This window comes from Ammospiza caudacuta, chromosome 4, assembly GCF_027887145.1.
Source record: "Ammospiza caudacuta isolate bAmmCau1 chromosome 4, bAmmCau1.pri, whole genome shotgun sequence".
Classification (NCBI taxonomy): Eukaryota; Metazoa; Chordata; class Aves; order Passeriformes; family Passerellidae; genus Ammospiza; species Ammospiza caudacuta.
This window is the reverse complement of record NC_080596.1, coordinates 46,238,935-46,265,070: the sequence shown is the minus strand read 5'-3', so window position 1 is coordinate 46,265,070 and position 26,136 is coordinate 46,238,935. Positions and strand designations below refer to the sequence as shown.

The following is a 26,136-nucleotide window of genomic DNA, read 5'->3' as shown; positions in this document are numbered from 1 at the left end:
TTTAGAAAAATCTAAATCAATTAATCTAGTACATTTCTGAGTTTTAGGTATTGGCAATATGTAGAGTGATTTGGAAGAAAGAGAAAACTGGTTTCAGCATTCTGGGGACAGATGTGAAGCAAAGAAAATTGAGCATGTATTTTTCATTTTAAGTTCTGCATCACTAGTATTGCTTTAAACACTCTCCTTATACTGAGTTTAGAATAAGAGGGCTAGGCAGAAAAATGAGCATTGGAATATAATTTGCAGCATCCGTTTGAAATCAGCTTTTGATAATTAAAAATAGAGGTATTTTTACCCATTTACGCAAATGTATGGGTGTAATTTGATTGTTGATTACTAAACTCTGCTATGTATTAACACAATGAATTTATTCACTTATCTCTGAGTCTCCTTTTCTGTGTCTTGACTGTTGAAGCAAGGCCAGGACTCTGGTGTCATTAATCTCACACCACTCCCCACATATCTTGCATTAAAACAAGAGATGACTGATTTTGAGACCCATACTAGGGTCACCTGTTTACTTTATATGAATTGGATACCAGCTGTGCTCTTCAGGCCTGACATTTTACTATTTGATGGAAAAGAAGCATTTCAAAGGACCAGCAGATGGCTGCAGCAGAGGCTGCTCTTCAGACCTTCAATTCACATCAAGACTGATGACATTTATCTGTCTCTCAAGTGTTGCTCCACAACCCAAGACAGCCACAGTCTAGCTGGTTTTTCATCATTTTAATCGATCAAGTATTTGTTGGGCATTTAATCTGCCTGACTTCTGCTAGCATTTCTGCTGCTATATCAATAACAAACCTAATCTGAAGTATGCTGAATGGAACCAGTATTAAAAGTTTTCTGAAATGCCTTCAGCCTTGTCTTTCTCGTATTTTTCACAGTGAAAAATATAAGAAAATATGATTCATAGCTGAGATTGCATGCACAGTGAAAAATGTGGATCAGTAGTAGCCAGTTGTATGTGAGATTACCAACATTCCATGTTTTTTTAAGTGATGTAAATCAGTTTTCAAAAACAAGGCTGTTTTAAATCACAATTTCAGCCACTCTTTCCCAGAGAGATGATTATATATCTGAAAGTATTCTAGAGCCAGGCAGAATAGAAGTTCTACTCTATAAAGCCAAGAAGCTTCATGTTGGGAATCAGCCCCTAGAATTGCTGCATTCCTTCTGTCTGCATTGTAAGAATAACAACTTTATATTCTTTTTAATAACTTGGCTTGATGAAATCAGCTATTATTTGTCAATCACAATGAATTAAATTCTTTTAAATCTCAGTTTTGTTAGCTCTCTGGATGCACCCTGAATATCTGTCCTTGTGTTGTCCATCCCTTCTTTTCTCAAGAATGCAAGAAATCTCCTCAGTTCAGAGCCAGAAGGTTTACTAGATTTCATAACTCCCCAAGATTTCCTGTTATTTTAACAAATAGAGATTAATTTACACATTTTGGCTGAGTCATATGTAACTTTTCATCTGGGGATGCTGAGAGGATAAGTGGTCTCAAGAACATCAAAGCTTCTTTTTGGCCCTGCCTCATAAATGCAGTATGATCTCCTGGTTCTTGTCTTTTGCTGGAGATCTTGATATGATGATCTGATGACATAGATGATGAAAATCATCATGAATGATGATTCTGTCTCCCCTTTATGTACCTGTGTGGTGAAATTACAGTTTCTTATATGTGTATGTAAATGCTAACATCTCAAATATATTATGCTGTATAATCATCCTAATTTTTCATGACATTATTTTTAATACTATTCCATTGTTCTTTTGAAGTTTCCATTGGCAAATTAGTTCTCTATGAAAATAGTGTCCTTTTACAGTCATACACTCAGTTATTGATTATTTTAATTAAGAGGTAATCTGTTCAGATCTCCTGTATGAAAAGATTAAGTTGGGGGGTGTTCAATTGTAGATTTGAAACATTGATGTGAATAAGATTTGGATTTTAAGCTGTTTGACTAAGTTTCTTCACTGTTTTGACTGCAGATTTTAACAGCAGCTTTTGCCTATTGTTGTGTACCCTAGACATCCAATGATGCCAAAGATTTATTTTTAATCAATTGGAACAAGTAATAGATATCTGTTCACATACTTAAGATTCTTTTCTGTAACTCTTATTCATAGGGATGGTCCCATTGACCTCAGTAAGGTTATTTGTGTAAATTCTAGTTGATCTCAACAAGAATTATGCAACTGGAACCCCAGTGACCTCTTGTAAGTAGCATAATCTGGGTTGCGTTCCAAGTCTTCCATAAGGGCTTTAGAAGATATTTTCAGATTTTGGATTAAAATGCCAAAATGGCATTTTAATCTGATGGCTTGAAACATTTTTTGAATGATTAAAGACATCTGCCTAGTCTAAGCATAGAAAATATCCATATTACTCATAACAAGGTGATATGGATGACTGAATGTTTCTTTTTATAGTGGTATTTACTACATATAGTGTCTTACTGTCCTCTGTTTTACATAAATTTAAAATCCCAAACACTCTTTTCCAGTAGCTATTCCAGATGTCCTCAGCCCTATCAACAGTGAAACCCTTAGTGCTGAAGTAGGCAGCATTTTGAATACTTAAGAATTAATGGAAAGCTTGTGGTTTAATAGGCAGTATAGAAGGATTTGTGTAGCTGTTTAACAAATACTAGATGCCAACATGCTTTAGTTCAAAAAGAAGTTGCAGATGCAAAAAGCCAGTTGCAGGGCTAGTTTAAACTGTGACTGATTTGAAATGACAGAACATAAAGCTCATACATTGTGTGGCAGTTTTCAGAAGCACTCTCATGAGACTGTTCCCTTCTACTTTTAAGGAACTGTGCTGAATCCAAACTGGCATGTTTTGTTTCAGTATGTCCTGTTCTTGTGTTCCCAGTCTTTGTTCCCCTGATTTATACCAGTTGCCCTAACAATCCTTATGTCCTCTAATGTTGGAAAGACTTCTATGCATACACCTTATAGAGTAGGTTGTGACAGGGTGCTTCCAGAGTGCTTGGAAATTCTAAGATCATCCAAATATTTTTATTAGAGTGGCAGTGGAGAAGATGTATTCAGTCACAAGAGGCAAAAATTCTTCTACCTATTACTTGCAGATCATATGAATAGTCATTAAGCGTGTTCCTGTATATCTGGCAGTCCTGTTCATCTTTATATTACAGTTAATTTCAAAATCATACCTATCCTTGACAAAATAAGTGCAACATTTACCGAGATCAGACTTGCAGATACATTTTTACTTTGAAAATTGCATGGACATGACATTCTCTAGCCTCATATATATGTGAAGAATAAAATAGTGTGAGCCCCTCAATGCACAATGGAGATCATTAATATTGCAGTACATTATGAATATTCATCCTCAGCACACTATGGTTTCTGGCATTGCTTCCACTAGTATTTTATGCATTCATTTCTTTCATGTTGTCCTACTCTAATATAGAGCATGGTTGATTTATTTCCTAATCTTTGTAAATGTGAACTTCCTTGGGTGGCTGAAAACCTTACACTTCTGTAATCCCCCTACACCCAGCAAGAGGCAAAGGGAAAAGTTCTTTATTCATTAAGTAATCTGTTTCTTTTCTTATTTTTTTTCCCTCAAATCTCAGCTTGGAAACCAGAAAGTAACTGCCCCTGTGATGGAGGTAAATGCTTCACAGACACACAGACAAACAGCAACAGAAGCTTCTCCACTGCCTCTTCCTTCTCCTGTGGTACCAGTTAACAGAGCCTCTTTCTCACCAGACAGTGGCGCCCACCCAGTACCATATTCCTTGCCAACGCTTGATGATTTTTTGCCTTCCCTCTTTGATCAGAGCCCAGCCCTGTCCCAGTGTCCCTACAAATGCCCGTTCCTGGCTGCTGCCAGTGCTGCCCCCAGGAACAGGAGTGAAGCAGCCTCTGTGAGCACAGACTCTGCCATGAGCGAGTGCTCCTCGCGCACGCTGAGCGAGTGCTCCACTGCCATCCTAGATGAGCTGCAGACTTGTAGCTATGACACCACTGACTGCTCTGAAACACCTTCCCCAACCCCGAGCCAGATGTCTGCTGTGTCAGATGGCACCACCTTAACCAACACTGCTGCCACCTCTCATGTAATTATGCTTCCTTTTTTCCTCCTCCATTTTGTTCAAACAGGTTGTCAGAGGGGAACAGAGTTTGACCTTGTCTGTTATCCCATTACACAGACAAGTATTTTGGTAGTAATTTTCCATGGTCACAGTCTGACAGTGTTTTGTAACAGTTGTTAAAAAAAAAAAATCATTGCCATAGCAGATTTGGGAGTACAGAATGATTGCTGCACAGTTGTGTGGTCAGCTAAGGTGTATCAAACACTTTGCCTAAAAGGAAATAAATTCAAGAAATGCTTGTTCCAAAGTATTAAAAGCAAACATTCCATGGAGTCTGAAGAAATTTGTTTAAAATATTGTTAACAATTTACAGGTTTTTGGAGTCTGGACTACCACCATTTTGACTTACACTGAGATGCAGACTTTAATAATGTTATTTGTAAATTCATACTAAATGTTCACAGTATTTAATGCAGTTTTTTCCCCAGCCATGATGACTGCACAAAGCTGATTTTCTCTCCTCTAATTAACCTTTTCCTTTCCTAAGTACAGTTTCTTATAGGACTGAACTACATAAATAATCTTGAACTATTCAAGTGTACTATTACTTTTCTCTTAGTTAAGTCAAGGGAAAAACCAGTATGCAGTTAGACACTTTACACATACATTTAGTTTTCTGTACCTTAGTATACTCATATATGGGGAGAAAGAAGGTATGGAATCTGGGTCAAACCCAGATCACTTTTGATTTCTTTTGAGATTATCCACATGATTAAAATGAGTCAGAACAAAGCCTTCATTTAAATTGAGCAATTCATTGCTGAATTGCAAAACAGAGAGATGTTCTGAATCCAAAGTTTTACTGGGTCACAGCACTGTTCAAACTTTGTATAAATACTTCAGCATACAGTAATTTTCAAGCCTGAAAAGAACAAACAGTATATATATTTTTTAAGCTTTGTGTATGATTTTTAAAAAGTATTTTGAGTCCAACCTTGCACATAGTCACCTGGAAAGCCAATGTTTGGTTGTCATTGCTCTGGATGCTGCTAAAAAATACTAATAGCAGTCATGTAAAACTTTAATTCTTAACTTCTGTAACACAGCTCTGAAAACATTGGGGTTTTTTAAGAATCATTACTATGAATTTGCATAAAACACAGTCATTGTAGCCAAATATACCATAATAAGTATAGACTGGTCAGACAGAGTCACCACATGACCATTGACTAGCTATGGGAAGCATGGAATGTTTATATTTTCTTGTAGCCTACTTCTAAAATTGTCAGCTAATTGTATTTGTTTTCTTTGAGCATCATTTTTTGCAAGCTAAAGTGAGCAGTTGGTCCTTCTGTCTCTTTTTGGGTTATTCTCCCAGTAGAAGGCTATGTAATGGTCAGGTCTGACCATCACTTTCTCTTTTAGACATGGCAGGGATGAGCATAATGTTTGTTCACTGTTAATGGACAAAGCCAAATGAAAAGACATTCACCCAAAGAGCAAAAATCCCCAAGTAGTCCTAAGAACCCCACAGAAATTAAACTGCTGACAAAACCCAACTCTGCAGTATAGAAAAGTCATCATCTCCCACTCTCTGTAGAGAAAGGCCAGATGGCTAAAAATGCATCCATTAAATGAAAAAACATCTAAAAGGATTTTACTTCCTTGTAAAATCTGGGAATAAACTCTGTCACCTGGACCTAAATTGTCACATTCTCAGATTGAAATGTCAGTAACTACCAAATTATTCCAAGGGAAGAAAAGGCCTTTGAAATTTTGTTGAACTGTCTTCTATAGCTAACCTTCTAAGCCATGCAAGATGCAGCAGATGAAAAAATGAAATAGCCACCTTCACAGACATTTTCCTCAAGGAGAAAATCATTAGAAACTAAAAAAATATAACTGAGCTGAGATCTTACCTAAGACCTTCAGAAGCAAACCCAGAAATGTCATGAACATGCCACGTACACATTTATGACTGATGTCCTTCAACTGCTTGTGCAGGTCCTGTTTTCATGATATTTTGTACTACTTAGTGTAAATGCCTTGCTGTCTAACTGAGCTATTTGGTAAAGTCCTTCTCTGGAATATCTCAGTCTTTTATTACAAAAATTCATAGTCTGCAAAGAACTCACGCCAGTTCTGCTCAGAGAAGCAAAAGCCATAGTAAATAAGTATGAAGGTGTAAGGCTCTGCACGTAGTTGCACCCTGCCTTCCCTAGGGACAAGCTTTCCCAAAGATAATGTGTAGGAGAAGAGAATGGGTGAACACCTGAAGCAGAGGAGAGATAGCTGGCCTCAGTTTGAAAACTTGTCTGAAAACATGCCTTCATTGAAATGCTGTCTTTGAGTTATGTCACTTTTCTGTTCTTACATCTCCAAAGCTGGGTTGTTTTGCAGGAGAGGGTCATGGAAGAAAATCCATCTTACTTTTGGTTCTGTAGTTTATTAAGAGAGGAAACATTTACACACAAAACTTTCAATGGAGACATCACCACGACAGAAACTTTTCAGCTCATTTCTGAAAACAGACATCCTTAAAATGACAAACCCCTGAATGCATATAGGAATTCACACAATGTCTGCATAGGACCCAGAAATGGTATTTCTCCCTTAGCTATGGGAGGCCAAGATGTTAAAAATTTCAAATCAATTCCGTAATCTCTGAAATACAAATGCATACAGAAGGTCATTAATAATTTGATTTTTATTTGTAAAAATAATATGCATTTTAATATGTTTTTATTTATGCTTTGCTGCTTCAGGTAGTCTCTTGTTTACATCTGCAGCATGTTTTAGTTCATTTGTTATATAAAATTGAGACAATTTTGTAGTTCTTCTAATTCAGATTTAAAGAACAGTTCTGCATTAAAGGAGATGTTGCAGAGAGCTTCGCTTGCTTTTCTGCTGAAATATTCACTACCCTCTTACTTCATTCAATGCTTTCTCAACATCTCAGTTTTGATTCTTTCAATACTCCCTGTAAAAGTGATGCAGCCCCAGTGCAGGGATTCTAAACCTGGGGGCAGATAGTTTCCTCTTGTGAAGTGCCTCTAGTGACTAAAGCCTAAATGGCTTTACATGCTTTCTGCTTTTTCCAGTTTGCTCATCTCTCCCACTTTTGATTTTGATTTTGTTCTGTCATTTTGTGATTGTGGGTTGTTGGTTTTTTAATTGGTGCTATTTATTTTTATTGTGATAGATTACATATCAGCATGCCACAGTCACTCCAGCTGGTTTCCATTTTTTAAAGAAATTTTTTTCACTCTTCTCAGCTAGTCTTAATGAGACTTTTCCCTTCAGTCTGCACAGAAGTTCCCATTAATATCCATAGTGCTTGAGTATGTGCACTAAGGGAAGGTGTCTCTTGATGTCAGGGATCTGTGGCAGACAGCCTTTGTCACACAGTGTTGGGAGCTTTTACTGCCATCTTCATTTTATATTGCTGTCAGGCATCTGCAAGCCTCATTTGTGCCATCTTCATTGCCTTGACCATGATCTCTGCCACCTTCCCAAGACAGCATGCGTCACAGCCAGCACATACAAGGAGGGAAGAGGGGAGGTACAAGCTATATAAGGGCCACACTCTGCTCCCTTTGTGATAAGTTTTGTGTTTCAGTGAATGCAGATGCCATTATGGCTGTGTACCTGACAACTGGGAATTGTTGTGTGGATGACAGTCTTGCATCACTCTTTCTTTGGGATTGCAGTTGGAGAGCTTTGTGTGTAGTTTAATGGGATATTGTTTTGTCTCTCTCAGGCTCAGATCACAGTGAATGGGAATTCTGGCACTGCTGCCAGCCCAGTGAGTCACTTTCAAAGGCCTTTTTCCCCTTCTTCAGCTTACCCTCCACCAGCTTCACTCAATTCCAACATTGTTATCATGCAGCATGGCAGGATGATGGGTAAGCCTCGCACAGAATGTTTGCTTTATACATTACACAATGTATTCTGATTCATGTGGTAAAGGCTGCAAACAATTGCAGAGTGCTTCAGGTCCATAATGAAGGTATTGTCTATTCATCTACCTTGGGAAGTAAATGCAAAAACATAATAGCATTTATTGTTAGGTACAGCAGTGATCCTCAACTGGAGTTACTGTTAAGTTTTATAACCTAGGTGTGTGAGCTAACCTCTTGCCAATTTTCTACTGGCTTTACCAAGGAAAGGGCATCTATCAAAATCACTCAACCTGTCCAGCCCTTTCAGATTTTGCCATAAGAAACTGAGGGCACACTTTGTACTTTGCTCCTCCCTACAACTTCCTTAATTCTTCAGCAGAAATACTGTCAACAAAGGGAGAGGCTCTGGGCTGTTAAAAACCTAAAGCCACATCAATCTCAAACTTGTTCATGTATTTTTTTAGAGCATCTTTAATTTAAAAATTAAACACAAACCAAGTACTATCAGCCTTGGGCTCTTTGCCAGTCTTATCCCATTTTGCCAAGAGAATAATTTACTTGCTTTTTCTACCAGTGTTGTGCATATTTAGAAAAGATTATACATGCCAAATAACTTGAATGTGGTCCCACAGTTTACATTTTTTTTTTGTGCTTGCAGAGAAATTAGGTGACAGTTCTTGCTCTGAGACATCTTAGACAAATGCTGCTGTCATCATAGCGATAAGTACAAAAACTGTATAGATGGGTTACTCCAAATCCCAGAATTCTAGAGTTTTTGAGTGCTTCCAGTTTGCTCATTTAAAGATCTATCAGTACTGGTTTGGATATACTTGAAATATGTATTTTCCCAAGACTTTCACTCTTGCATGATGCTAGAGTTCAGTGTTCCACAGTAAGAGCCTGATTTAATTTTCTTTGCTCATGTAAAAAACCCCCTGGTGGCCTCAGTTTGAGGCCTATGAAGAACGAAGGATCAAATCCAAAATGTTTTCTAAATTTAACATCATGCATTTTGGGAAAAAGTTCCAAATATTCAGACGTTTGCCACACAGAGTTGCCCCTCGCCATATATGTGTAGCACTGAATTATTTACGGGATTTCAGACTTGAGTAAACAGCTGAAACAGCCATGCCAAATCCAGCACTGCAATGGGAGTGAGCAGAAATATACAAATTAAAATTAGAGCTTTCAGTCACTGGAGCTCATTTTACTGAGGAGTCACTGAGGCTCATATTAAAACTCATATTTTTCTTCAGAATATTCAGTGGATGTTAATGCCACATGAAAGTCAATTTTTATTGTCACCATTAGTGTTAGAACATATATTTTTACTCCCTGCATTCATTTATTCTGCAGTGGAACCATCTCACTTTACCTGAATTTGCAAAATAGAGGCTTTGTAATAGCAGCCCACTAATTTACTGAAACCTGCTGCCTGAAGGAGTAGGGCTCTTTTTCCTGTACACAGGAAAGAGTGTATTTTCTGCAGTAGTACAAATTTTCATGTCACATCCCAGCATTGAGGTGTTTCTTGTTAAGTTTTGTTCTGCGTTTTAGAAGGAAATGGTAATAGTGATATATGAATTTCATTAGTCATAAAGGAAGATTTGAAGGGGAAGGGTAGAAATATTACAGGTCACTATAAAACAGTAGCAGATTGAACACTTCACCTGAATTACTGTAGGTGGATTATCAGATTGCTCTACAGGTGCTGGGTTACCAAAAACCATTTTTATGGATTATACGTGGAGTCACATAAACATATCAACACAAATAAGGAAGAACACTGTATGTCAGGATTTTTTTCTTAAAAGTATTCATGCATCAAAACTTCATGTTTCTTAGCATGTGTGACATAAGTTTTTGTGCAAGGCTGTCTTCTGTGCTTAGAGAACAGCAATTTTCTATAGTTTGCTGGGCTTGGTGGGTGGAAGTTTTGAAATTATGTCACTAGTTTCCAAGGAACAGGTAGAAAAGGTGCAAAAGTTTGATTTATAGGAGAAAGGCTACTGCACCTTTCTCAACAGATTTTGCTATGTTTTTGGGTTTTTTCTCTTTTTATTGAGCAAGACATTGTGAAAAAGTACTTCTACTCTAATTCTGAGTTTAATAGTTTGTCTGGTCCTTAAATAAGTTTATAATTCTGTTAATATAACATTAGTAGTGCAAATCCCGAGTTAAGATGATATTTCTTTTTAAAAAATGTATATGTATGCAATTAAGATTGTCAGCCTTTGTACAGTGTACTGAAATGGGAAAATATGTTTTAACTGCCAAGTATGATTATTCTGTCATTACACAATTTTCTGTCATGTTATCTTTACAGAGTCCACAGAGACATACTCACAGCATGTTCAGAATGTTGGCACCACCACCACCACCAGTACAATACCAATCTGTAGATCCTCAGAAGAAGAAAAAAAAATCACAGTAATTAAAGCTCCACATTATGCAGGGATTGGCCCGGTAGATGAATCTGGAATCCCTACAGCAATTAGAACGGTAGGAAATTCTGGGAAATTTGTGTATGAACTCATACAATGAACTGATTGTTGGTAATGGGTTTTTCACATTCTTCTACTCTTATATAATTTGGAATAGAGCGTGTGTAATCAGCAGCCTTGTGAATATAATATTGTGTGTTGACGAAAAGGAGAATGCTGATGGGAGCATAATTGGGCAACCTCATGTTTCTAGTTTTAATTAGAAGTAGCCAAAATTTTGTGTCTTTCTTGTGTCTCTTGTAGTTCTTCCCTTTTGGAGATGCACAGTAATTGCATTTGGTTTATTTCTGAAATAAAGCTTATGCATACTATATATATGTATATATATGTGTGTGTGCAAATAATCATATGCACATCTGTGTGTATATACAAAAATCTTACACCTCTGCATTTTTTGGGGCAGTGTTCTCATGTCATCAGGGTAGTGTAGAAATGTGCGGTTTTGTTCTGCTGGCAACCTAAGGGAGCAGCATTTTCGTGACAGTGCAGTAAATAATCCTTGTGCCCTTGAGTGACACATGAGCGAATAACTGGGGAGCCCTTTCATTGTGAGCAGCCCCGTTCTGATCATCTGCCGCTGGTCACTGCTTGAGTGGTCCCAGGGTGTCAGACTGAAGAGTTTTGTTTTCACTATGCTGCAGCATTCTTTCCACTCTGCTGTCAGGGCAGCCTCTTCTGGCTGCTCCAGAGAGCGCAGAGGCAGCTGCACTGGGTCTGTAAAGGCAGCACTTGCTGGCCTCCCCAGCCAGAGAAGAACTGCTGTGCTGCACGGACAAAGGGAGAAGAGTAGCAGCCAGGATGAAAGCGGCAGAGCCCTTGCAGGTGAAGTCTTAGTGAGGTGCAGGGATGTAGCAGCTGTTGGATGTATCCTGTCTGCCAATATTGACATATGGGGGGCTATGTTGTATTGCCAAGAATTGCTTCAAGGGATTGAAAAATTAGAGGGGAAACCAGGAATTAATGGAGAAAATCAATAGGAAAAAATCAGGATAAGTGGTAAGGTGGGGGAAATTTTTATAGGAAGGGGGGGGGGGAAGTCTGGCGTTTCTTGCTTTATTTATGACATTAAAAAGTTATATGATCAGAATCTTTTAAAAGGAAGACATTTCTTTCCAGCAATGCTCTAGCTTTCTGTCCTCTTTTTAAGTAAGTAGTCCCTTTGCTTTATACTGGATATGGTAATTGGTTTTGTGCTTTTTTAGTTGCAGATTGTTCTAATAGGGAGCATATCAGTTATATAAGATTATAACAGAAATCCCCCTTAAGCGTGCCTAATGAAGCTGGCAATCTGCCAAACTATATTTAACTTTCAGGTTGTATGTTCTGAGTCTTTCACATTTTCTCCTAAAAATATAATTCAGTTTGCATTAGAACATTTTCCTGCTGGTTTTGCTTTGATTTTTGGAGTGTTTCAATTTCAAGAAATCTCATTGCCTGTAATCTTGCTATTATAGAAATAATTCTCACGATCAGATAGAAGTTAAAACTTTATGCTAGTGTGTGTATGTATGAGTGTATCTGATGTGCCATTTTGCATCCTTATTCTGCTTCCTTAACACATAGCTGGTAGTAAAATTGTTTTCAAGATACTTATTTGTGATTCCTTTATAAGTGTGCACAAGTATATTTGAGCCCTGTGTATCCCAGCTGAGCAAGAACAAAGTTGGTATAGTTGTCAGCAAGACTCAAATATGCTGCACCTTGCAAAAGTGCTAAAACTGCATTTTCCATTAATAGTAGAAGGTAGAGTATATCACCTGCCCTTTCTCCAAGGTCTGTGAGCAGTCCAAATAGGAATCTTCTCCCAGAAGGTCCACCCTCAGTCCATCTGAAGAGAGAAGTTTACAAATTCAATTTATCATTGCACATAAAGTTTAGAAGTTTCACTCTTCCCTCTTTGCAAAAATGGCAACAGTCTATCAAAAAAGCAGTAAATGAATATTCAGGGGTGATAGGTAAAACACACTGTGTTCCAAAATGCTGTGCTGCTCAAAGTTTAGCATGTTATGAAGAACTCAGGAGTATCTGTGTTCCAGATTTTGAGCGCTTCTTAGGAGTAAAGAGGTTTTGCAAGATGTGATCGTCTCCTCCGAGTCTATCTTCACTCTTAGATCATGGTTTGAGACAGCTGTTTAGCCAAGGAAAACAGAAAGATTTTCTTCCTATTCCTGCTAACCCATTTTGTATCAGGTTTCTGAGAAGGGAAGGCTCCTATAAAGCTTTTTATTCACTCAGAACCCCTATCCCATGTTAACATGTTGCTTCTATGCCGCTTTAGCTCCTTCTAGCTCTGGGAAATGCAAGTCTGAAAATTCAGATTGTTGTTAGGTTCTGCCTTTGTGCCAAGCCCTGCCCCAAAGATGGTAAAATTCCAAGACACTAAAAATGAAGTCTCTTAAAAAGAGAGGATAAAATGCTGTTCAATCAGAAAAGCATTCAGTCAAATATAGCACAATTTACCACTGATGGGGACCTGGGAAAGGAAAAGCCAGATTCATGGAAAGCAGTAAGGCTGCACTGTTTTATTCCATCCAAAATGATTACTTTATATCTAATTATCAAAATTAATTGGTAGACTGAAAGGCCTCTACTTAGTAAGAAGGAAAAATACCCAAGTCCCCCTAGGTTTCTTTTCCATACTTAGTGATGTAATATTTCAGGTCATAAAAAACAATAAACGAAACACAAAAAAACAGAGGTCCACTGAAAGTCTCAGAATATTCTGAGTTGGAAGATCCACAAGGATCATCAAGTCCAGTTCTTAAGTGAATAGTCCATATGGGGATGCAAGCATTATTAGCTCCCTGTTCGCACCAGCTGAGCTAATCTCAGCGTCAGAGAGGCCTCCTTTAATTGCATACTTCCTGATGGATGATTACAATACTGCAGGGATTATGGACTCTCCAAAGGAGCAATTGCAGTTGCTTCTTATGTCCTCTACGTGCTGTTTGCTGATTGTTTTTTTCACGTATGATGATGCCGTGTTCCAACATTTAATTGCATCAGCTGTAATATATGCAAAGCAGGATGGTATCTGAATGGCTTCGTGCATTGTGAATACTCTTAATTCCTCAAACCATTTTGGTGTGTGGGATTAGTGAATATAAATTGAGAAAATTAATTTCAAAATTAATGTATTCTATTTCTTAATCCGTTCTGGTTTATAACATAAAGCCAAGTTACTGCCTGAGGCTGAAACCCCTAGGAGGGTTTGCTGGGAAGATGATGAGAGAAAGAAACATTCAAATATCTAGAAGGATGTTGGGAAACCTTCTCTATTCATGGAAGCTTCTCCATACCTGATCTCTGTGTGGGAGCTTCCTTTGACTTTGTGGAGGACCAGACAATGCTTGACAAACAGCAGGGACATGGCAGCAGTATTCATGCATTATTTGTGATTTATTCACCTACCACTGGCTGGAAGACTCTTCTTCATTTAATACAATCAGAAAGGCAGTCACAATATCATGGGACTGTTGCTGTGGGAAATGAGGAGAAGCAGGGAGGTTATGTCCACCTGTATGAATTGCTTCAGACCTCCTGGAATTGTAAACTTTTGAGGATATATCATCCTGGAGCACTAAACAGCATACTTGTTTCAAGTCCAGCTAAATTATTCTAACCAGAGTTCCACTAGTGTAGGTATTTAATACCTTTAGGGAAACAATATGAATATGACCCAAATCTGCTTCTGAATATCTTACACTTGGCAGAACTCAGCACATTGGTAGGTGAGGGAAGGGACCTATTTTATCTTGAGACAAAACTGAACCTCCTTTATCTCTGTCTTGCAAGGCAGGCCTAGGTAAAAAGCAAAACTCTGCTTTATTTTTTTCTTACCCAGGAGATCCCCAAGTTCTTCAACTGACTGCTCTTATTTTAAACATTGTTCTAATAATAGTAGCAATTTTATTAGAACTCAATATGAGTCCTCAAAATACAGGACTAGGCAGAAATGCCTAATCCCTCATAGTAAGAGCTGACCATTGTAAACAAAGCATATTAGTTATGTAGAGATAACAAGTAATCATGGCAAAGGTGGGATTTAGTAAAGATGGCAGTGTGTGGTGAACACATGCACATCTGTCCAGTGTTCTGTAGGGAAGAATTCATAGATTTTTGCTTTTTGTGGTAAAGAGGAGGAAGCAAAGTGACTGCAAATTTGGTGCTTGCTGGTGCAGAATAATGCACTTCAAGAGAGGTCCTTTGAATTTTCCCTGTGTACCATGAGGTTTGAACATAGTGGGTTTTGTGGATGCCCCATCCCTGGAGGTGTTCAAGGCCACACTGGTTGGAGTTCCAGGCAACCTGGCCTAGTGAACATTGTCCCTGTTGGTGCAAGGGATGTTAGAACTTGATGATCTTTGAACTCCCTTTCAACCCAGCCCATTCTATGATTCCATGATTCTTTGCATTAAAACTTCTGCTTTTATGGCTACTGTGGGACAAGTAAAATTCTAGCACCTAAGAAGGATAATACTGAAAATGTTTGCCTTTGTGTTAATCCTTTCCTGGAATATTATCATCCTACCTCAAAGAAAATTGCAGTAAAAGAGAAAATTCAGAAGAGTAAGAGATAAAAAGAAGCACAAACAGGAGTCAATATGAGCAGACTTTGGGAACCTTGTGATTAGGACTACTTAGTTTGCAAAAGTAAAGATAAGTATAATTTCATGAGTGATTATTGAATAAGTTAAAAAAAGTTGTCTGGAAAGGGCTTTTAAAACTGGTAAAAAGAATACTCTTTGTCAACAATCCAAACATTAACTCTGAAATATAGTGCGGTCTTAGTTCTTTTCTCAGTAGTATTACAAAGATTTTCTACATCATTTAACAATTACATTTAGAAAGTAATTTAAGCCAGAAATTGCCAGGAGGTCAAAAGAAGCACTTCTTACATGCTTGTAATCATAACTGCTGAGGTGTTTCTATTTTCCTGTATAGAATCTAGCATTCATCATTGTCAGATATAGGGCACTAAGGTGATGAACTCTTGATCTCGTAATAATTCTGATGTTCTGAACCATTATACCCTCCCAGGATCACAGTTCAAGAGTGACTCATTCTTCAGTGTCTTTCAGAATTTTTTACAGAAATTCCTGGATAAAATGCATAAATAAATTCAAAATACATGAAAATTATTATATTAAATAGGGAATAACATATAATATTTCTTTCCAGAATAACATTAAATGTCTGATCCGATCAGTACACATGGGTATTTTTATTTTGTTGTAATTGTTAAAACTGTATTTTTTTCAGACAGTTGACAGGCCAAAGGATTGGTACAAGACAATGTTCAAGCAAATCCATATGGTTCATAAGCCTGGTGAGTATGTATATGTCCAGTTTGAGGGATGAGAAATTTTCTACTGTAAATCTACCATCTGCCTTGCTTTTGGAGAACTCCAGTGTTAGAACAGCGTGGGCTAGTAAACAGGCTGGTTTAAGGAAAAATTTTGTGCCTGAATTTAATTGTTTTCATAGAATATACTACTTGGTTTTGCTGAAACTGAGCTTTGGTGGCATTGCTAGCTTTAATGTCCTTTATGATTTGCTCCAAGGATGTCAGGAAACTGTGTAAATGGCAATTATGCTCATTATGCCTCCAGAAGGAAGGAGACACTATTCATCTGAGGTAGAGCTAACATTCAGTATGGCCACACAGAATGTTAGTGGGAGAATAAGAAATGTAGGCAGGAGAATGTTGGCTTACAGGCTCCAACTTGAACACATAGAAGATATTTAGGATTGCCTTTTGTGATAGGAACAACAGCTTAACAGTCTGTAGCAGAGGAAAGCTGACAAAAGGAAGGAATCAAGCTTGGGAAGGGGAAGAGAACAGACAGTAATTTGCAGTTTGGTGCTAACTTAGTAAGTATGCAATATGAGTGACATGATCAGAAGATAAAACTCAATAAGATGGTAAAAACAGCCTAAATATAGTGGGAAGACATAGTCTTCCAAAAGCACCTATGAGACAAGGAAAAGAAATACAGTGCTTGATTGCTTACCAATCTTTTATTTGTATTTGCAAAGACAAAGCTCAGTTTCTGTGATGAACTGGCATGTATGGCACTACTGTAACGTATGTATTTCTTTTTGTAGATGACGACACAGACTTGTATAATACTGCATATGCATACAATACTGGTAGGAATTACTCCGTGTTCAAAACGACGCTTTGTTAATGTCAGCAAGTGATGGTGTAGTTAACTCTTCACGCTCGCTTTTGCAATGCTTGTAGACACACTTCCTAGTGTCTCGTTTGATCTCAGTTGTTCATGCCTTTTTCCCCCACATGAAACAAGTTTAATTTTCATTTCATTCTTACAACAGAAATTAATTGCAGCTGTGGACCTCTTACTGTAGAGAGATACCCCATGGTTTCTTGATTACATTGCATATATTTTCACTAGTGATTGTTAGTAACGCAGCCTTTCCTTTATAGAAATGGAAAGGGGACTACTGTGTGAAAATGAAAATACTAATTACTAACATGGAAAGACAAAAATAATGTACTGAATACACTTTAAAAATATGCAGCGAGAGTGCCTAATAAAACTGATTTTTTTTACAAACATCTCCAATTTTGTTATAAGCATTCATGTTGACGTTATTTAGCCACAAGAAAAGACATATTCATCTAAGATATATAATCATTGTGTCTTAAGAAGATTATACCCATATGGTAAAATTATTTCCAAAACAAGTAAAAATGAAAGCATTAATAGACTGTGTGCAAAAAGGCTATAATGCCTTCTGCAAAACAGCCATTGAAATTTTTTTCATTTTAGTTTTTGTAGCATTAAACATGCTTTGAATAATGCCTTTTTCTGTGCTGTTCAGATGACTTGTTGTGGGTCAGTGGTTTGACATCTCTTTGTACTCTTGTGATCATCCTCAAGATACGCTATTGCCTCATCATCACAAATCAAATAGTTATTAAAACAATCAAAAAAGGTGTGTTTCCTGCCTCTTCTCTATCTTCTGAACATGGAACAACTGAGCAACAGGATGAGCCTGGAGATTAATTACAGGCTGTCATTAACAGATGTGATGGATGTATACACCCATTAACTTATCCATCAAATTAATTTATTTTAACTGCAATGCACTTTACCTATGTGTTTGCAATTTTGTGTAAAAATATATAAGAAGCTCTCTAATGAGCTGCACAATACACAGCAATGTACTTTTAAAACTCATTTACATGTTTTTGTAATCTTGCCATTTTATGGAGTTACTGTGGGTTCTTGTAGCAGTCCATGTTGTGCTTTTTTAAGACTAAATCTTATGTTATGACTGTTTCTGGTTTTGTTTTATATTAGGTAGCTACAGTCCATCCTTCTCTGCTCAGGCACACCCAGCTGCAAAGACACAGACATACAGACCACTGTCCAAAAGTGCTTCTGACAGTGGCTCCGATGCCTTTAAGGTCTCATCCCCTTTGCCACCCCACGTGCCGCCACCAATACCACCACATCGTATGAGGCAACGCTCTACACCAGAAAAGTAAGTTTGTGCATTTTCAAAAGGTCTTCTTGCTAAGTACAGTACTCCAATTGCAGAATATAACAAGGGGTAAAACAGCAGCTTTAGAATAATGTGACTTCAAGGGCTTTATTCAAGGGCCAGTCAGGTGATGAGGGGTGACATTTGCCAGGAGTCTGGGCATCATGCATGGTGCTGTCATTTCTTCAGTGTGCTAAAGAATTGTTTTTTCTTATTCATGATGCACCCATGAGCATCATTAAGGATTTTTATTCTCATTAGTGCTATTGTCCTGCTTGCTGTGTTTCAGAACAGTCCGTGCTCTAGGAGCTGTCTTCAATAGTTAGTCTCTGAGTAGGAAAGGCCATTTATTGTATCCAGCACCAAAGAGAAAGCATCAAAAAGATGATGTAATTCAAAAGTCAAGGGAGAGCAAAGCTGTACAAGAGCATAGAAGTCAACCCACATTTCCCCAGAGTTCAGAAGTGCTTTATACCCCCATTTTTTCAGTCTCCATTTTGGTAGACCAAGGCAGTGTTTGCAGATTAAAGAGGCATTTTGGATATCTTATAGTTCTCTATCCAAATTCTCTGCACAAAACCAAGTCCCACTGGTTAGAGTTCAGTCTGGAAAAAGTTAATAATAAATAACTCAGGAAAGAAGTACTTACCCTTTTGATAAAAGGGTAAGTACTTGCAAGAGACCTGCACACAAATTCCATTGACTTTAGCATATCTGTAGGTCCTAGCTCAAGAAAAAAAATCTTCTTCTGTAGTATTATATTATTAATACTACCTGTTAACATAATATTATGCTATTATAAATCTATATGTGTGTCTATGTATATATTATATATTAAAAGGGTAATATTTTTCCTTTCATCTGTGCCTACAAGCTCCCCTCTCTTGGTTACACTCAAGCAACAAAAGAGAATTTGACCATTTCTGTCACCTTGGATATTGTAAACATATTTATATGTAGAAATGTACTTATATTAAACAGGTTTGATTAATTAGCAATTTGAATAAAATATTATGAGGAAAAAGCATACTAAATGTCTAAAAAACTATGGCTTTTTCAAAAATTTCTAGGTCATGGCAATCCAAAGTGTAAATCAGTAGATACACATACTGGAGAGGAAGATGAGATTGCTTGATAGTTACTGATTTTGGCTTCCCTGTTGCCAAGGGCAGGTTGTCAAGAGGAAATGCTAAAGGTTAGAGTTGGGCTGCCTCACAGAGGCCATGAGGCTTGAGTTTTGTTAGCAGGTCATACAGAAGTGCAGATTTTTTTAGCAGGACACCAAAATGTGGAACTGTTTAGCTTTGATCTCTGAAGTTGTGTGAGTTGTTGTCCTGTGCTAGGCCAAATGCCTCGGTCACAGAAACTGAGGCCTGTTGCAGTGCACCTTGTCAAGCTTGGAAACAGCTGCTGAGTACTGATTTTGGCTATGTAGCCTCCCCTTTTAATCTCCTGCATGATACAACAGGCAGTGGAAATCTGTGTTCTCCAGGCCAAGGGATGCCAAACACGTTAGCTATGCTTTGCCCACTGCTGAAAGCTACAGTGCATCAATCTTTTCCTGCTGTTGGGAGATTCTTTTTTTAATTGCCTAGAAACCACAGTATTTAAAATCTCACCTAAGAGGCTTAGGTCCACATATATCACATGTTTTATAGCTGCAAGGCAAGATATGGTTTGCATTAGCAGTTGAGCTCAAAATATAGCCCGTACAGGATTAAAGGCTGAAAACTGTAAATTAGTTGAACTGAGTGTGAATCAGAATTTCAGTAGCATCCTTTTTTCTTTAGTGGCTTTCAGTACAATGCAACTTCATCCGAATATTTCCATTTTCCTGTTCATTCTCAAAAAATGTAACATTTTCTGCTCTGAAAAGAATTTTTTCCTTAGTGAAAATAAACGATAAACCATGTAGAACTACTTCCCTTTAAATGTAGGGCATTTTATAAATAGAGATGTCTGTGTCCCTGAAATGCACTTGCAAGCATATTATAACCAAAAGCTACCCCATAGATCTTTTTAAGGCACATGACATGTGCATTATTATGTCAGGTCACATCAAACCAAGTCACACCAGAAAAACCAATAGAACTGATAAAATTTAATCAGTGTGTGCTCTTTCTTATCAAATACAGACAATAGCTGGTAGTATTTCCCCTCCCCTTTCTTCCAACCTTTGAGTTACTAGTGGGCCATTTTACACAGAGTTAAATAAAAATATGTGTGAGCTACAGGTTTGCAAGTAGAATGGAGGTAGGTACTACAAGAACTGCCATGCAAAGGTAGCTCCCACTGTAAGTAGCTAAGTATTCCCCCAAAATGTACATGTACCTAGTAATATGACATAAATGACTGAAAAAATATGGTAGCATGGGTTACTTTTTATTCTTTGTATAGCATTATTAAGTTGAAAGCAAATTTGTAATTATAGAGAAAATGGCTACATTTCTATTCCAAATTCAACTGCCAAATTCTTCTTCTTGTTTATCTATTCAAGACAGAGAAACAATATGCTGCTTACAAGGATATTCAGAAGCAATTCTACAATGATCAGGATAATGATCATCACGCGGTCTTTTAAAATAATTCCTCATTTTTTGCCTCAGAAAATTATATAGCTTTTTCAATATGGCCTTATTATCATATTAAGTGATGACAAAAATATCTACCACTTGCCTATATTAGTATAGTGCACAAAACATGTATAGTTATTTGCAATGGTTTGCATCTTTTTTTGACGTGGTATGCAAGGATACTTTTTAAACTGGTTTACTAGTTAAAAGAAAAATATGAGTGATCACAGGCTGGACATCTCTAGTATTCTTCCTGCTGTACTGAGCATACCTGCTGTAAACAGGTTAAAATGTTACAGTAAAACACTGCAATGCCAGGCTCTATGTTCCACAGCTGAGATCTGGAAATAAGAGCTGTCGTGAACATCATCTGGCTTTGCAGGTTTCTGTTGTACAGGGCTGTAAATCACAAGGTGGTGACAGTAAATTAGCTCAGTTACCTGCATTTGTTGTTCAGGAATGACTGGGACCCTCCTGACAGAAAGGTAGATACTCGCAAGTTCCGTTCTGAACCAAGAAGTATTTTTGAGTATGAGCCGGGGAAGTCATCGATCCTTGAGCACGAACGACCGGTAAGACACACAAATGAAATGGGTAGTACACTAAGAGATTTGGTAAGAGCCTATCTTTTTATTACTTAGTGTTAATAATTGCTATTTGGAAGAATAGTGAAGATTCTTTCTCAAATACAATTTTGCAGCAATTTGTCTTTGTTCTTATCTGACGGTTGTATTGAAAAATTTGGTTTGGCTTATTTGCTTAACTTACATCTTCTGGTGTTTCCAAGGAATCACCACTGTGCAAACCTCATGGATGATAGACAAAACAGATGGAAACTGCTTTTTCTAATTGGTGTGCATCTACAGCACTTATTTTCAGTAGTGTTAACAGCACATATGATATCTGAATAATTAATGCATAAAAAGAAGATATTTGCATTTTCAGGATGTGCTGAATCGTATATCTAAGGAGATTTTGGTCAAATGCTGGCCAAGGTTGCCCAGACAGGACTTACCTGAACACAGCCCTGAGCAACCTGCTATGATTATACCTACCTTTAGCAGGAGGTTGGGCTAGATGACCTCTGGGGGTCCTTTCCAGCCTCAAATACTCTGTGATTTGAGTGAATGTACATTATGATGAGTATACATTAACATGTAATTAGAAGTCTTTATTCCTGCTTTCTGAATAATTATAGCAATTGTGGAATAAAGCTATGCTTAATGCTTGCAAAATGACAATTAACAGAAGTTTTCATTTGCTGAAAGGCACATTCACCCAGCTCTTCTTATTTAACTTTGTGCTATCTTAACATTTTCTTATTTTAGAAAAGCTGTTATGTATCAATGGTGATATTTTCTTTTCTTGGTCTTTTACTTTGAGGTTGAAATGTGTGAGGGAGTCCAGTTTTAAGGAAGAGGTTTATGAAATGAGTACTGGATTGTTATTTGCTTCTGTATTACATGCTTGTTCACGGAATTGATTTTGCCAATTTAAAGCAAATAAGGAAATTACTGAATTTCAGAATATGCAGTATATCAACAGCGTGAAACACCTGAACCAAGCACCTTTTCCTTTGTTTTTCTGGTCTTTGCAGGAATCTATTTTTTGTTAGCTAGAAAACACAAAGCTCATTTTCTGTGAAATTGAGTTCTTGCAGAATTAATGTGTTTTCCAAAGAGGAAATTGCCATTTGTGTAGGAACTGGTAATGAATAAATATAATTAGTATCTGAGTGCAGATGAACTTAACAAATAATTTTATCTAAATGGCAGTGTCATTTGTCCTGAGAACTTTTTGAGTGCCATGGCTGCATTATAAACACTGAGGTAATTTTCCAGTTTTCCCAATGCCAAAGTGGAATAGCAGATTCAAGTTAAAAATAAGAAAATTACACTGATTTCAGTGTATTCCAATAATGGCCTCACTTTTCTAATAAATTATATTTTTTGCTAATGTAATGTGAACAAAAATAATTCATATAACCATTGCAGTGATGATGAATATTTTCAGAGCTATATTTTTTCAATTCTAGCAAACGAATGAAATAACAAGAAAATTAGGTTTGCTGACTGTTCTTGGATCTTTTTTTCCACTTGCTTATGCATTTTACTTTTGCTAATCTGAACCAAGAGATGAATTTTGAGCTTTGGTCATTAAGATATTTTCATACAGAAAAGCTTTAGTCATGTTGTAGTCATGTTACTTACTAAGCAATATCCATCAAGGGTAAGGTCATACTTTGCCATCTTGAAGCTTAGACTAAAAGTTTAGGCTTAGCTGATGTACATACAAGGAACCATCTCATTGTATAAGAAATTTTTAAAGCTGAGGAAAGTACATTCATGTACAGAATTGAGAGATTTTTTTTGTTTATGTATGATTCAGAGCTGTAAAAAAATGGAAATTATTATGAGATTAAAGTTTTGCTGACACTAGTGTAACATAGTTGAAAAATTAGGGAGCTATCACAGTTTCATCAATCTGGAATGTCTACTGTTGATGAAGATGCTATTTAGCTTTATATAATTAAGATACTTCCTTTGAACCATGTTACTAACAGAAAATTAATTGTTTTCACTGAAGTATTTGCTCTCCTTGTATTGACTGAATGGGATATAGAAAGTAAAACTTAACTTCTTAAAGGATGATCAGCAAAACACGTCAAAAGCGCTTTTCATTGTGTGTAGGAAAAGCTGATCTCTGAAAATATTGCATTGGTTCCAAATTCAGATGAAAACTCCAAATTCTCAAATGTGTCAGTACTGCATGAATTAAATCTTTCATCTTAATAATCTCAAAAGATTTGATTTCTAGTGTCTGAAAATTTTTTGATGATACTGAAGGAAAGTAGTAATAAAAATGTGGAATATAAAATTATATAAAAATATAATTATATAAAAAATATAAAATGTGGTAAATATTGCAAAAGACAGACATTTATAGTGTCTGAACTAGAAAGTCATACTTTATTCGTTTTGTATAAATCAAAGGGAGTTTTTCTAACACTTCAAATATCCAATTTTTTTAATTAAATAATTTCCATGTCTACAAGATTGTAGTTTTGGTGGCAAAGTAATCTGTTAAAAATATAAAATATTTACAGCTTCCTTGTATCATAATCTGTCAAGTCTGAAAAATCAGACTTGAGAGATTAGCATTCCCTTTATTGGTGTAGGTAGCAGATTGGAATTTAGTTCTGATTAATGGGGAGATGAGAACACAGCAAGAATAAAAGAAATGGAGATTCAGCGTGAAGCTAACATTTAGTGGGAAATACTATGCAGCAGATCCTCAATGATGAAAAGAAAATCTGCATTAATCAAAACAATATGAGAAATAATAAAATAAAACATTGACCTAGTAAGAAACATGAAATGGATAGATTGGTTAGGGATCAGTAATTGTTATAGATGCAGAAGGATGAGTGTAGTTGTATTGTGTAGTATCCTCCTCCATGAAACAGGAAATTAGTGTGGTTTCTTCCATAATTTGAATTTGTAAGAGTATAAAACATCAGCATAAAGGAGAGATTTGGGATGAGTACTTTGAGATTGCAGTAAAAGTTTGTGATATTAAGGCATTAAATAGTCTTACCAGACATGGTGATACAGCTCCTTTTTTCCTATTTCAAGAAGCCACTGATAGGGTGGTACAAAAGTTGTTTTGATGTGTGTTTCCATCTCCAGTGTCTGCAATTCAGCTAAATATTCCTCTTTTTCTCCAATATCATCCAAACAATGGAATTGTTTCCTAAAATGAATATTTACTTTCCATTAATAAGTAAATGGCAATGTAACAACTTAATCTTACTCATCTGTAAATTAATTTTTTTTTACTAGTTTCTGCCTTGTATATATGAGAAGCAATTCCTCCATACATGAACATATATCTATTTCTGCAGTAGAGTACGTAAGGAAAACTCTCAGTGTTGATGTAAAAAAAACCTCATAAAACTCGTATATGCAGTGCCTCTATTTTCATTAGTTATTTTACTCAAAGCATAAAAGTATACATGTGCTATTCAAATAAAACTGTTAGGTTAAATTTTAGTTCTAGATTTTTTAATCTCTGCTCAACAAACAAATTTTCTACTGAGTTTATATGCAAGAAGAATTCATTATTAGAATCAATTTTTCTAAATTACTGTTTTGTCAAATACCAGAAATAGACTGGGCTTGTTCCATGATGTACATCTGTTGTTTTTTGTTTGGTTTGGTTTTTAGTGTAGAGAAAAATTGGAAATTTTCTTTAGAGCATGCATATTTGGTTGCTTTTGACATCTCAGTCTGGTTATCTGAATATTCTGCTTGGTGTGCTTAATATGGCATTATAAAATATTTCTTCTCATAAAGAAATAGACTAAGTCCATCTGGTATTAGACTTGGAGTTACCACAGCTATTTAAAAGTAGTCCAAAAGGAAAAAAAAAAAAGTGAAAGAAAATTCTTTAGAGATAATAAAGTGCCAAAGCCAAATTTACAACAGGCATCTCAGCCCTCTGTTTCAGACAGGCTTCAGTTTGGTGTCTGAACTTGCAAATGCAAAATACTGATCTACACGAAAGAGCCATTTAACTCATGAGTTTAAATGCAGTTTTGATTATTATCTGTGGATGTCTATCTGTGTAGCAAACTAAGAACAGGCAAAGCTACATATAGTACTACAGATGTAATTTTGTTCCTTGTCCATGTTCTATACTTGAGAATGCTGATTCAGTGTTGTGATGACCATCTGGTGCAAAAGGCAAAAGGAATGAAGTTACTTAGGGGTCTTCAGTAGTATATTTTCAATGAATAATCAAAATATTACTAAATTGCTAGATGAAGGATAGATTGTAAGAATATTATTTGACTAGCAAATCATAAAAAGGGATTTCCCTTTATTGCTTTTACTTTCTATTCCAGTAGTTTGGGAGATACTTTGTGAGACTAAGCCAAGTGCAACTTCTAAGTCAAAATGATTAATTAATTTTAAGTCTCTTAGAAAGGGAGATAATAGAAAAAGCTCTGTCAGCACAACTGAACCCAAAAGCCCAACAAAATCAATTGCCTCTGTATTGGTCTTGGTAGAAAAGGGATTGCAGTCGTCTCCAGAACTGCCAGCAGCAGGGAATTTGCAGACTTTAGTGCTCAGTTTCTTTTTGTTTGCTGCCCTCTGCGGCTGAAGCTGTAAATTAAAGTGGACTTGGCTGCATGGAGTTAGCTTTACATACTTTTGAACAGCCTCATTTTATTTGCTACCCAAGAAGAAATTAAAACTTAGAAACTAGATAAAATACATGATTTCTAGCTTCTTCTTTACCAGCTGAAACACAAGGGTTCTTAAACTTACAGCTAATTGCAGGAGTGTCTGAAGTTGAAAAGGGAGGCAACTCCCATTCTCATTTTCATCTCCTTGGCTGGTTTAGGGGAGCCCAGTTGATCTGTCAGTGTGTTCTGCCTCCCTGCAAGGAGGGACATGGTTCCATCACTGGGTAGGGGTGGGGCTGCTGCTCTTCAGGGCACCTTGAGGCTCACAGAGTAATGTCAGTAGGCCAGGACTTCTAGGACCAAAAACT

At 36.8% G+C, this 26,136-nt stretch overlaps 1 protein-coding gene across 5 annotated transcripts in view; it reads left to right on the top strand.

Annotated features, from left to right (window-relative positions):
- The window catches only part of SORBS2 (sorbin and SH3 domain containing 2), a 144,901-nt gene that overhangs the window by 80,632 nt on the left and 38,133 nt on the right, over nucleotides 1-26,136 (top strand). For 2 of the 5 annotated variants that reach the window (XM_058804278.1, XM_058804276.1), the window contains exons 1-5: nucleotides 11,212-11,311; nucleotides 15,752-15,818; nucleotides 16,598-16,642; nucleotides 17,821-18,004; nucleotides 21,035-21,149. In XM_058804278.1, the coding sequence (XP_058660261.1) occupies nucleotides 11,288-11,311; nucleotides 15,752-15,818; nucleotides 16,598-16,642; nucleotides 17,821-18,004; nucleotides 21,035-21,149 (435 nt within the window). In that variant the 5' untranslated portion in view covers nucleotides 11,212-11,287. Of the gene's footprint in view, nucleotides 1-3,621; nucleotides 4,108-7,843; nucleotides 7,989-10,311; nucleotides 10,488-11,211; nucleotides 11,312-15,751; nucleotides 15,819-16,597; nucleotides 16,643-17,820; nucleotides 18,005-21,034; nucleotides 21,150-26,136 lie in introns of those variants that run through there. The other 3 variants (XM_058804275.1, XM_058804279.1, XM_058804277.1) reach the window with 3 other exon arrangements.